Source organism: Atheta coriaria, unplaced genomic scaffold, assembly GCF_025399875.1.
Source record: "Atheta coriaria isolate IRGN ID8LTWV9N9 unplaced genomic scaffold, Caltech_Dcor_3.1 hic_scaffold_7_pilon, whole genome shotgun sequence".
NCBI lineage: Eukaryota > Metazoa > Arthropoda > Insecta > Coleoptera > Staphylinidae > Dalotia > Dalotia coriaria.
This window is the reverse complement of record NW_027045449.1, coordinates 8,529,338-8,542,789: the sequence shown is the minus strand read 5'-3', so window position 1 is coordinate 8,542,789 and position 13,452 is coordinate 8,529,338. Positions and strand designations below refer to the sequence as shown.

The 13,452-nt window shown below is 36.3% G+C and overlaps 2 protein-coding genes across 4 annotated transcripts in view; one reads left to right on the top strand and one right to left on the bottom strand.

Annotated features, from left to right (window-relative positions):
* The window catches only part of LOC135796570 (uncharacterized), a 73,773-nt gene that overhangs the window by 570 nt on the left and 59,751 nt on the right, over positions 1-13,452 (top strand).
* Positions 1,752-13,452, bottom strand: part of LOC135796568 (uncharacterized) — a 28,101-nt gene continuing 16,400 nt past the window's right edge. The window contains exons 2-5 of one of the 3 annotated variants that reach the window (XM_065308640.1): positions 12,855-13,028; positions 7,919-8,035; positions 5,137-5,339; positions 1,752-4,172 (exon numbers count right to left, since the gene is read on the bottom strand). In XM_065308640.1, the coding sequence (XP_065164712.1) occupies positions 3,330-4,172; positions 5,137-5,339; positions 7,919-8,000 (1,128 nt within the window). In that variant the 5' untranslated portion in view covers positions 8,001-8,035; positions 12,855-13,028 and the 3' untranslated portion in view covers positions 1,752-3,329. The other 2 variants (XM_065308642.1, XM_065308641.1) reach the window with 2 other exon arrangements.

The window sequence follows — 13,452 nt, the reverse complement described above, 5'->3', positions numbered from 1 at the left end:
TTTTAATATCTGAGATAATTTGCGTTATCTTCTTTCGTCACTGCATAATTTTGTATATATACAGCCAAAAACTATGTTAATATGTTTTTTACATGCCGAAATTAACATATACGTCAAAAAAATTAACTTGTGCATTGAATAAGTAAAAATTTACTTGTTCTTGCTACATGTTTATTCATCACATGCCTATTTTAGTGGTATGATTAAAGTGGTGCCATTGTATGTAAGTTTTGACCCATATTTTTGTCAGTTTTTTGAGTTTACATAAAATTTGACTTGTTTAAACGCAAAATTGATTCATATACCTGCACGAAACAGTAACAGCTAATAAAATATAAATTATGTGTTTTTCAGTAAATATTATGAATACTAGACACTTGCTAAAGAAAGAAAACGTATTGAGTCATATTTATAAGGAGAGAACATTGATTGAACATGTGAACTACTTGTGCATGTGATTCAATTATAATTGTCGTGCAGGGGTCGCGAGGGTTCAACGCATTGAACTCTCATTACACGGCAGGGCACATGGTAACAAAGTCACAAAGTCACAGAGACACTGAGTCAGATCGGGTCTCATCAAACGTATCAGCTATCTTGTTTAAATTAATTAACTGCGCCAATAAACCATTTATTATTGATTAATTATCGTTATTTTTACTTACCTCCGGTAGAAATAATAAAAATTTCGTAAAATCACATTAATTAAATTGTAAAAAAATTAATTGATAAATAATGATTTAGTAACAACGTTAAATGCTTAAACACTAATTGTATTAAAACAAATATTGTATTTGAACAAAATGTTTACTTTTAAATTTACTTTTAAATTTACTTTCAATTTTTCACTGTTTTACTTTCGGTTCTTGTGCTTGCGTCGCGCCGTCGTTTGAACGGATTCACTTCAACTGAACTGTAAACCGTAATATTCCGTAATGGAATTATTTGATTGGATCGTCAATGCGGTGGACAATGCTTCGTTCAACTATTAGCAGGAGCTTTGACTGTCACCGCTTTATTGCTCAATGCACTATGCTGTTAATAACCTTTAATTTGCGAGTAGCGCCATCTCGGTGTAAGTAGGCGTGAGTAAACTTTATGGACTTTGCGATGTTGGTTGCCTTGATCTGGATGAACCATAGATTACAGGGTAATAACGTATAAGCCGGTAGTTATCCGCTAGTCAGTGTAATGGAATTATTTGATTGGATAGCCAGCGAGATGGGAAATGGCTGGGTTAATGATTCAATGCATATAATTACAAGCGCAGCACAGTGCAATATTACGAATTACGAATCGAGGGTGTGTATAAGATTTTTTTTCTACTTCCACCTATAAAGCGCCAGTTTTTCCACGGTTTTTAGACACAAAAAGTGGTACTTAATATACGGACGGCCACGCCGTACATAATATTCATTATGTACTTGTATTATGCACGGAACGGAGCAAGAGCCTGCGCATTTGACTACGGAGCAGCTCAAGGCGGTATGAAATGCCATGCGACGTCAGTGAAATACGTCAAAGCAGGCGCTGCTGCTGCTCGCATCGGAGTTTGTATAAGTGTGCGAGCAAATTTCGATGATTTAAAATTGAATAGTTGAAATACAAAAACCGTAACGTGTAACAAGAGTGGAAGTAGCAAAAATTGCGTAAGCACCTCGTGGCTAAACGTTATTAAACACTCGATTAATCAATCTCGTGAGTAAAGTCCCCGTTTGCCCACTTGTTACTTAATATACTATATGTATAATAGGAAAACATTTATTTAAATTTAAAGCAATTTAAAGCTTTTCATCGTACATACAATGTTTTACATTAATTTTACAATAAACAAACTGTATATTAATAAAATTCAAATCATCAAACATTTTTTTCTAGAATATTTCTTATTTTTATTATTAATTTGTTAGTAATATGTTTATTAATATTTAGTAAAGTTTTGTTTTGGTCCTATACAAGTTGGTAATTGGTATTTGGTAATTGTATGCCCAGGGTGTTAATTATTGACAATAATAATTTATTGTTAATCATTAAAACTGCCTGTATTAATGGAGTTTTATAAATATATCACAATACTATAATTTTTCATATGTAGTGTAGTACATATATAGATATTGTTATTTGTTTTTCAAGATATTCATATAATTGTTTCACAAGTTTCAACTTTTCAACACTCTACAAGTTATTATTTATTTTTATTGAGTTATAGGTTTAGTTGTAAGAGTTACGAGTAAAAAATTATCTCATCTGCTAGGATCTAACTCGAAATATATAGTATTTGCTTGTTTAGGTTAGGTTTATATATGCGTAGGTATTATTCATAGTTTTAGATATTTGTTTATAGGAGAAGTTGGCTTGTTGGTTAGTAATGGTTATGTATATGTTAGTTTCGTTTTATGTTTTTTGTTGTACGACTCGGATGGAATTTGCGGAACATAATATTCTATCTATTCATAAAATTAAATAAAAAAATCTAGACTATAGGCAACATATCATACACCAAACAACACTTCTGGTTTTAAAAAACCTATTTTGTTATTTTTAGTGAAATGTGAACGTAAAATATTAAATTCACTAGTATACGCTGTGCTAATGTGTTATTTGGGTTGCCTACATTGCATAAATATGAGCAATACAAAATAGTAAAATAATAGTAAAATCACACTTACTTTGAAAATATTAACGAGCTCTGTAAATCTAACAATAATCAAAGTGAAAATTTTTATGTTTAAATTTGAGAATTTATTCAATATGGCCCTGTAATTTAAGTGTAGTGGTTTCGATGTGATACGAAGTGATATATACTCTTAATTTAACATAACAAGTTTTAAATGGTTGATACGTTAGGTTATGTTATGTTAACTACAATCAAGACGCACCACTTACGCCATCTATTACTCTGTAATAAACTCTGAATGTAAAACAAGAACTAATGTTATTCATATTTCACGACGATTATTTACATATAAAGCACCGTTGCAATCGAAAGGTTCGCCGAATTGCCATTGAATCATCAACAGTTAACCTCTAAGTGTATCAGTGATATAAAAGTGGATGATTCACGACGCAAACCTTGTTTCTAATGGAGAAATCATCAAGATTATATTTATATCTATTATAAACATTTGTTGTTGTTATTGTGTATACAAAATCGTGTACACTACTTCACACGCGCCATCTTGAAATCGTGATAAAGTAGTGTGATAATTTTACCTGTTTCTCATATCGTGAAAAATGTTAGGTTAGGTGATATATACTCGTTTTCGATATGAACTTGTTACTATATGTTGGACAAAATGGCGGGGGAAAACAAAAGCCGTCAGTAATTATCACACGTCGGAGCTTTTCAGTCGTTCGAGCAGCGGCGCATTGGCGGTGACGTCAGCCTCGTCGAACATTACAATGACAGATGAACTTTTACGAATCTCTTGATTCTTCTGCGCAAGCGCACTGGTCATCTCACTCATCTCAGCGCTTTCGATAGCTTCTACTTCGACATCTTCTTCGGGGATAGATGTACGTCGATCAAAACTTGCTGCATTGACATCTAAACTTGCCGCCATTCTAGGGGGCGGTAGTGTTTTGAAATCTGTTGGTTGTTCAAAGCTACGACTGTATTTCGGGCGGTTGACTACCACGCTGGGATGATCAATGCTGCCGCCTGGTGTGGAAGATTCGAAGCTGATCATCGGGCCTTGATAACTGCAAGATGGCCGCTCGATAGCCATGGACGCTTTGCGCCTCGGTTGGTCGAAACTGATAAAGTTCCGATGGCGCGTATCAACGGCGCACGATGATCGCCGCGTGCGAAATTGTTGATAGTGCGACAGTAGAGGCCGATCGGATGCCAGTGATGGGCGATGGTGATGCTTGGAGGCGGTTGAGATGGTGGACGAGTGGCAATACGGGCGGTCGACGGTGATGGAGGGCTTACGCTCACGATAGCTGATCATCGGCAGCATGGAGCGGTAGGCAGGCGTACGATCTGATGATAGTACAAGGTGTTGAATATCGATGGCGCTCTTGACGCGTCGCGGTGGATTCATGAACGCCATTGTTGAACTGCCCACGAAGACGGAATTGAGTCGCGGGCGGCGCATTGAGTTCGGCGACGGTAGTCCGGAATAATCACCGAAGCAATTCACGTTGTATTTCGAGAAGGACATCCTCTGCTGAAACAAAGTTGAGAACGTGATTAGAATTATTTGAAAAGCGTTTTAAACTCGATTCAACTCTCTCTGCACTACTCGAAGTTATATTTATGGCCGTTAGATGGCGTGGTTGTTATTGTTTTGTTTGTCTCCCTAGCATTGTGAAAAGTTAATTTGCACGTCGCAGCACGTCCCCGGAGCGAAATTAAAACGCGTTTATCTCTCGCTCAGTGCACCGAGTTGTTTGCGCAACTTCCGACAATTGGCGGTGTAATTTCTCGGTGACGCGGCGGTGAGGTCAAGCGGTTTACGGAGTGTTTGCCTATTTTGCAGATTGCGAGGCTGGAAAGTTGAACAGAGCAGAGTCAAAGCAACTCAGGAGACTATAATCAAGCAAATTACGACCATCAACAAAGTTTAAAGCCACAAAAGTCGGGTCTACGTGTGCGTGAATGCAGAGTAAGTTTCTAGAAAGATGAATGATTAAAGTGAATAGGATTTTGAATGCATGAAACACGTTAAATACTCGTAATCAGGTTTGTGTTTATTTTTTAATAATATTCTAAAAACCTTGCGTTAAATATGGCATCATGACGTTTTTTCAACCCTAATCCATTAAATCGACGACACGTGTCTAGGAAACAGCCAAGCGGCTCAATATTTAAACGCTCCGCAGACACGAATTTACATAAATTAAAAATATCGACGTGGTGCCGGCGTGCTCATAATTGTGTTGTGGTCACTCCCAACCAGGACATAAACTTCTTACTACATTTGTTTAATCGAGAAATCGATAGGTAAAATCGTGACCAATCGACGCCGCAGAGAATAAAAATAAAAATACCGGTTTTAAAAATAATCCTCAAGGGTGCAGGATATTTTCAGAGTAATAAATACCTACTACTTTAAATAATTAAATGTACTTGAATTTAATTTCTTAAATTTATTTTTTCAAGTATTCCTGAATTTAAAACGTAATAATTACCTGAGGAGTGATATGAGGCGGTGATAACGGCGCTAGTGGACAGGACGGTCGATGGTTTTGGCTCTGGAACTTTGGTTGATACGGCTCCAGCATTCGAATCTTGCCCCAACGATTGATGAAGAGCGCAATGGCGGCGACCCACAGGATTAATACCAGGACCACGAGCAACACCTCTTCGGCACGCACAATCACCACTGGCCCATCTGGAAATACAAAAAATTACAAAAATAACATATATTCTTTTATTTTTCAAATTAACAAAGGGTCAAGTTTGAATAGGTTTAGATTGCTGGAAATTTTATCCATGGAAACGTGATGAGAATGTTAATTTTCGTATTAAAAGTGAAAATCTAAATCGGGTCGTATTTGGAATTGAATGGTCAACGAGGGGACCCGCCGGATAAGAGTAAACAATTCGCGTGCAATTCGATTTAATCTCGGGTTACAATTACGGCCGGACGAAATAAACAATGGAATGGAAAGTGGAAACAAACACTGAGATTTATATTATCTAAATCGTCTAATTTAGTGCAGTCGGAATGTGTTTGTTAGGTTGTGATGATAAGTGACCGACCACGTTGTCATCATCACCATCGCCATCTTCAATTTCGTGTGTAATTAAAGCTATGACAGCTTATTTTCTGCTAGCTGATATACAGTGTGTAAAAAAATATTCATAGAGTTAAAAATTCCCTACTGGAATTTATATGAATTTAGGAAGAAATATTGCTGGCATTTTTAGTTAATTTTTTGTTTTTTTTATTTTTTAATGGAAAATTGCATTAACACAATGTAGATTTTAGACAGAGAAAACGGAAAGCCGAAATCCAATAACGAGTTTTAACCGTCCACTGCTTACCCACCATCCACCACCCTTCTCCAGTTCAACTGGATAGAATAGGGTTGTGATGGTGGTGGTGTGAGTTAGGATCGTGCGGGATTTTAATTCCAATTTGCCAGCGAGCCGGCGCGGTTCGTTAATCATCCACCGCTTTCGGACGCCGACGGGACGGGACAGGATGGCCGGAAGTAAATTCACGATCATGAATGGCGGACGCAGCAAGGGGTGATGTGTTGTCTAATTCGGACGATGAATGTCACCAAGCGAATAATTTCACAACAACAAACATTGTAGGTATAGGTAATAAACGTGAAGCGGAAATAAAAACCGGAACTAAAAGTCATAACTATAAAAATTAAAATAATGTAAAGTTAGGTAGTAAAGTAGTTATTCTTATCAGTTAATGTTAATGTTTTCAGTCTGTATAAGTGGTGCTTTTGTAAGTTTACGAACAGTTTAACGCTGTCGTAATTTAAATTGTTCTGTTTCAATTACGTTGGTGTTTGCAATTCTTTTCTTTTCTTGGAATTGACGATGTTCCTTTGGATAGTTTCGGGACAAACTGCATCCTCGTCGACGAGTCTTCGTGCATTTCTCGTTCTATCCATCAAAAGTAAACTTTGCTTTCGGCTTCCAGCAAATTATCCATGTTTCCGCGAGATGAGACTTGGACAATTGTAAAACTCGTCATAGAATGTTCCAGCAGGTTCTCGAACATGTCTTAGACTTTGTTGAAGTTTTCGTAATCTCAGGATTCAATTTGTAGCGAAAACCTTTCATATCTACTATTGTGCATTGTTCACATTGTAATCGCTATAATTGAAATCAAATAATAATATACAGTATCTCGAAATAAATCCGGTTGAGTAAATGCCGACGCAATTAAGATGATGCTTGATAAGTCACGCCAATCCAATTTGTTGAGCGTGAAAATTCTCAATATAAAGAAAACTGCAAGCGACTGCAATATCTCAAGATGCAGTTGTTGAAAGTTCAAAGTTAAAATTTATCAGCACGTCCAGAAAAGCGCAAATGAGACTTATACACATGAATATACAATGTGTTTAAATTTTATTTTTAGTATTTTACATTATTTGTATTAAAATATACGGAAATTAAAATAAAATAAAACACTCTGTATAAATGCAAGGCAATTCATCGTGCGACGGTAAAAGAGCCATAAAATACGAGTGTATGGCGCAGGATCAGTACGACAAAGAAGAACAAGCGCACAGAAGGAGTAATAGAGTGATCTAGGAAGGATGTGTTATATCAAGGTGGAAATAAGATGGAGCATAGCAGATGCAGGAAGTGGAAGACTTGTGAAGGCGTCCCGTTGACCTAGATTGTGATTGCCTCCCATTGCCTTACGATAGCAGATAGCATCCTGGTTGTTCTTATATTTTTCGCTCGAGTAAAATTTCGGATGAAGAAAAAGATAAGATGTACTTGTGTCACACTCTTCCTGTTCATTCTACCAATAAATATTTGTAAGTTTAAATTTAGACAACAATTGATTGGATGTCATATTGCAGTATTGTGTAGTTGAATTCAAAAGAATACCTACTAAAAACTGCAACGGGAAATATAATATAGCTATGATTGAGTTGTGCAAACAGGAAATGCGGAAGTGCAGACGGAAAAGTGTTGCAATTCGAAAAACTGCAGAATCTGCAGGCTTTCCTCGAGGACATCGTAAACATTTATACACTTCAGCAGAGTTTTGAACTTGATATTCTAGACCGGTGCGCAATCATTGTTTTATTTTTGTGTTTTTGTTTCCTCAGCATGTTTAGAGCTATAAAAGTGTAGGAAATGTTTTATAGAATACAATTTGTTGTTTGATTGTTGTTAGTCTCTATTGGTACTTATTGGTTTACTGTCAAGCTGTTTACCAAAGTACCTAGGATTGTGGTTAGGGTGGGGCTGTCAGGAGCTTACCGGACATCGCATGCGATGTATTGTTGGCCAGTAGTGCGGTGGAGTCCGCGGGCAGGATCTCCTCACGGACTTCCACCTCCATGCCGGTGGAGGAGCCGCCGTGGCCCACCTCCCACTCTGAAACAAACAAACAACACCACGATGTAATCCAATGATTCAATGAGTGAAAGATTTTAGGCCAATATTGCCCAATATAACTTACACAATTCACAGAGGTCAAAACAAGGTCACAGAAATGCAAAAATAAAAAAAATTACATTATTTAATGATTAGGGTTAATTTTAAATCTTTTTATTGAAGAAAAAATAATTCTACGTGTGTGTGTATCTCATTTGATATGCTTTTTTTAGACTTTGGGTAACTTTTATCTTTATTGTAATGTTTGACGTGATCAGGATGCCATATATCGGATGAGGGATGCAGATAAAGGCAACCCTTAGCATAGAGGTTGTTTTTTGAGTTAAGGGTAAAAGTGTTGACGCACAATTCACACTTTTTGGTTCAATGCACAACGCACACAATTCTTTGAATTTACACCTTTTTTTCTTTTGCTTGCTTGCTTTTTGTTTGAGGGTCGAAGACACGCACGCATAACCTTTTTTATTGGCTTATATTCGATTTGTCTGCTTGCGTTTTATGCGATTCACAACGTGTCGAATTTTATTAGGTTTTATTAAATTTGATATCTGGAAAAAATATTACGCAGTGCGCATTGCAATAAAATCATATGTTATTTATACGATGGATAAGAATAGTGCCAAAAACAATTTTTATTAACTGTTTTTTTTTTAGATTTTTTTATTTTATTTTATTCACGAGCCCCGTTTTAATATTTTACTGCAAACGCGGAGAAAATGCGTCAAGCGTAGAATAGTTGATGTGGACGTCGTCCTGGCGCATTCTATCTCACACCCCGCTTCGTCCTGTTTTTGGCCCATTCTGCGACGCGGTGCATAATTCAACGTAATTCTTCGGGCGCGCGCCGGAATTATACATCCGCAAACCGCGACGTTGACATCGACCGCGTGCTACGGTGACGCGATGCGACAATGGCGCACTCTTCCGTTTCCGGTGACGTTTCCGCCTGGCGGACTCTTTATTTTCCTTGACGATTATTTCACATCCATGAAATCAGACACGTTAAATCCTCTCAGGTGAGATTTAAAGTTTCGCGCATAAATTAAACTTTTTACGAGTTGGTAAACATACGAATTAGGCGAGTTAGAAACACGCGCGTAAAAATGTTGGGAATATTTTAAAGACGCTGTACTTTTAACAAGGTTAGTTTGCGCTGTGTTGTTTTATTTTTACGTTTTGTATTCTGCTTTCATCTTCTTCGAGTTACTTTCTTATCAAATCAGCGCAGACTAATGATACTGAACAAGCTACTAAAGCCGAGGCACTCATTTCTGACTTCTTAGCCTCGAGTCCAAGAAAAAATCAAGTTCTGAACAGGATAAATAAGATAAGAAAAATGTAAAATGACGAAACAGATGAAAAGAAAAAAGGCGTATAAAAAGACAGTCATCAGTGTGAAAAGTCTGAAGAATGTGCGGAGTGAACATCGTCGCTCGTATTTTTCACAACTCTAGCTTTCTGTTTTTAGTGATTTTTGGGTATTTGAGAGACTAAACAAATTGCGACAGGCACGCCAGTCACGAGAGGCGCAAAAGACACGCGACGCACGAAGGACGCGACAATCAGGAATGGCTTTCATAATCTTTATTTTTTCTTTCATACAAAAGTCCAGAAATATTTCATGAAAAGCGAAAATAATTAACGTAAAGCATAGAAGTGAGAATAAGTCAGCTTTATTCTTGATAATTAAATCTGTTATCTAATGTTCTAAGGATTTGATTAAAAAGTTCAGGAATGAAGTGCCAGCGGAACGTGACAAATCAACATTTATTAATTATGCAGTAAATAGATTTATCATTTTTTGAAAGTTAGAAAGTGTCTGAGGAATAATAATTGGTGAAACATTTTTAAAGGGGTTCAAGAGTTGGAAAGCAGTGAAAAGAGTTGAAAGGACGTTGATAACAAGCAAAGTATGCTAATGAAGTAAAGCTACTTTTACTTTTCAGCAAACTTTTCATCATATCCTAACACGAGAGCCGCTAATTATATTTAAATTAAATTTTTATCGATTTTTTTCCAAGTTTTATATAATAAAAATGATAAATTCAAAGAAAAAAAATCAGAAAATAATCTATAATATAAAAATAAATTGCAAAATCTGTTGGTAAACGCATAACTCAACAACGCCTGGACCAATTTGGCCAATTCTTTTTTTAAATGTTCGTTAAAGTCTAAGGCTGGTTTTTACGGCACGAAAAATTCGAATAATTGCCGAGAAACCCCTAAAGACAGACTTTTTCTATGGGATAAAAGTTGGTATTGAGATTCAATCATAGTTATAGTTAAATAGTTGAATCCGAGATGGCGCGCTGAAGTGCATTATTAGCAATTCTTTATATAATTAATTTCTTTCAAATAAAATTGCGACGCTTATTGATAGAAATGGCACATACTAAGTTTAGAATAAGAGAGTAAAAACGAATTACATTTTTATTAAACACTACCGGGACGAAGTCGCGGGCAAAACCTAGTTAATTATAAGTTTAGTGCATTAAACAATCACTAATTTCAAAAAATAAATAAATTGCTAAACAATTTCCTATTTTACTTGCACTTATCTTCTTGTGTCTTAAACACAATTACAAACTAATTTCTCATGTTAGTTATCGTAATGAAATTACAAAGTTGTCCTATTAACACCAGCGCTCGCTCGTTATTAACTTTAATTATATCCGAAGGACAATGTACGATCAAGATTTCACTAACAAAACATAGTTCCTTCATACCTATAGCATTTTCGATTTATTTTCCACCGAAATAAATCTCAATATACCTGTCAAAATAAATATCCATGATATTAAAATTTGATATCTTTCGGAAACCTTTTTAGAATTACTGCAAAGTAATAAATTTATTGCGATATTAAGGAATATTTATTATCTTTTATTAAGCTGTCAATATTTCTTCCCGGATATTGTGCCTGCAATATATTATCTTGATATTCAAACATATTTATCACTCAACTTTGAACTTGCTTTGAAGATAGCTCGCTACAAGGATGAGACGGATAACCGCAAGAAAGGAACGTGGTTCCATGAATGTGTCTGACGTGCGGAGCGCCCTACTCATATTTTTTTCTGAGTAGGCTTAAGATACGCTTTTTATTTAGGACGATCACGCACAACATAAAAAATAGATACCTACTATCATCTACTCGTAGGTGTAAGATTATAATAGGATAGAACAAGAGAGGGACTAAAATGAACTTTTTGACCGGCGCCTCCACCATTTCGGAAACTAAAGATCGATTGCTATCGTTCGGCTGTAGCCGGAAATCGGAAATTGGTAATAAATTATTACATATACTTGTGGTTTGGTAGTTCGGGAAATAAAGGTATTATTTTTGTGCTTTTAGAATTTTATTTTGTGAAAATTTGATTTTGTAAACCACTATTTACTTAGTCTTATGCACTGCGGTAAAGTAAGTGGTAAGTACTTCATTACTTCCATGTTCCAAGGCCGTTCTGTAGCGCTATCACGCAAATTTAGCCTCATACTAAAAAAGCACTTTATTCCACTTTCCATCATTTCGTTCCACTACCTTTCTAGTAGGAATCTGATGGGAGATGCTGCGGTTCTTCAGAGGGTTAAGTTTTTTTAGCTCTTCTTGAAAGGAAAAGAAAACGTTCGCATGCCCGCACGCTCGAGGCTTGTGGGATAAAAAAGAACTAGACAAATAACGAAAAATAACGAAAATGAATGGCACACTTTTCATCATTTGTTTTAGTTGCTCTCATTTTGTTTAGTGTATCTTGATTTTTTATTTTTTAACCGCACTATTTATTATTATAATTAATAGAGATTCAGAAACATGATATTTATTTGTATAAATTTATTGACTTTCTAAAAGTTTACGCGGGAAATCGACCATCACAGTTCTAAATTTATTCAGTTATGAGCGTTGTGTGTACTCTGCGCTGACAATTGGCAAACGTTGGTGGAGGCGCCGGCTGAATTGCAACTTTGTTCTACGGTTCGTTGCGTCGTTTCGCGGAACGTTTAATTATTTATGATCGAAGTGTGTCGTTGCGCGCCGTCTCAACGCTCCTACGTTCGTCGACCGGCGGCGGCATAAACAGGACGAGTAAAAGTACGTGTAATAATGTATTATTCACCGCCACATCATTGCATAGCGACTTATTGATTTGTTACTTTCCGGTTATTTTATTAATTTCACTTTTACACTTTTAAATTTTTATTTAAAAAATAAAATAAAAAATTGTTTTTTACTCACGTTTCATTAAAATTTTTATTATTTATTTTTTTATTGTGATATAATGTTGTGGAATTGATAAAATTATTATACTTACATAAACTGAAGTCTTATAAACGCTGAGAAATATAATAATTGAATTTCAAACCCGCAGGATTAACTTACTTCTTTCATATTTGTATTATTCGCTTGTGATTTGCGATTTTTCGCTTGAAAGTGTTGACATTGGTGACATGCTGGCATTGACACCAGTAAGCCGACCGGCATAATTCTGTTTGTGCGCATTACTCGTAAAGGGATTAACACTGGCGTATTATTGCGCCCATTGTCCTTTATTGTCCTTTATCGGCTTTTACTATCCTTAATCGTCTTCTAAATCATCTCATTATTGCCTCTATTAGTAATTTTATCACTACCCTTTTAGTTATTATTACTTTTTATAATAATATAATTTAAGTGTAGAATGTGTTGCCTACTTATGAGCTACTTTACACTAGATGGAGTATGTGTGAGTGGCGTGTGTGGTGTGAGTGTGCTGGCATGTACAGATTAAGGTGCAAAGGAGGATTTACATGATCGGTATACCGGCGTGCACATATCCGTCGAAGAGGGGGCGCGGAGTAGCGGCACCGGCGGCGGCGGCGGTGTTGGCTCGTGGCCGCGCCGCCGATGGTGGCGGCGGTCGCTGCGGGCCGTCGGTGGACCGGGCGCGGCTCCGGGCGTACTCTGGCTCCGGATTCGGGCCCCCCAGCGTGCGACCTGCAACACATCACGACACAAAGCAAATTAATTATTCCTCTTCAATCATTTACACTAATCAATATCAAGCAAAAATTAAATATTAATTATTTCCTATTATATTATACATATTACAATCAAGTAAGCTAGAAACAACAGATTAGATGCGTTAGTTATTCGAAAATTTAATTATACCGAACTGACTTGCAACGTTTGCTGACTCTTAGTAAATACGATTCTAATTCAAACGTGTATTTGATAGAAAGCGCACGGAATTGACAGTTTGATGGATGATTTTTCTATTGACTATTTTTAGTGTTCCACTCGTAAAACAAAAAAAGGGAAAAAATTATTTCCGGCACAATACAGCTTTAAATTTTAAATTTTTTTTCTGTAATGGATAGTTGTAATGAAACGATTTTTATTAATCGAATTCCTGAAAATA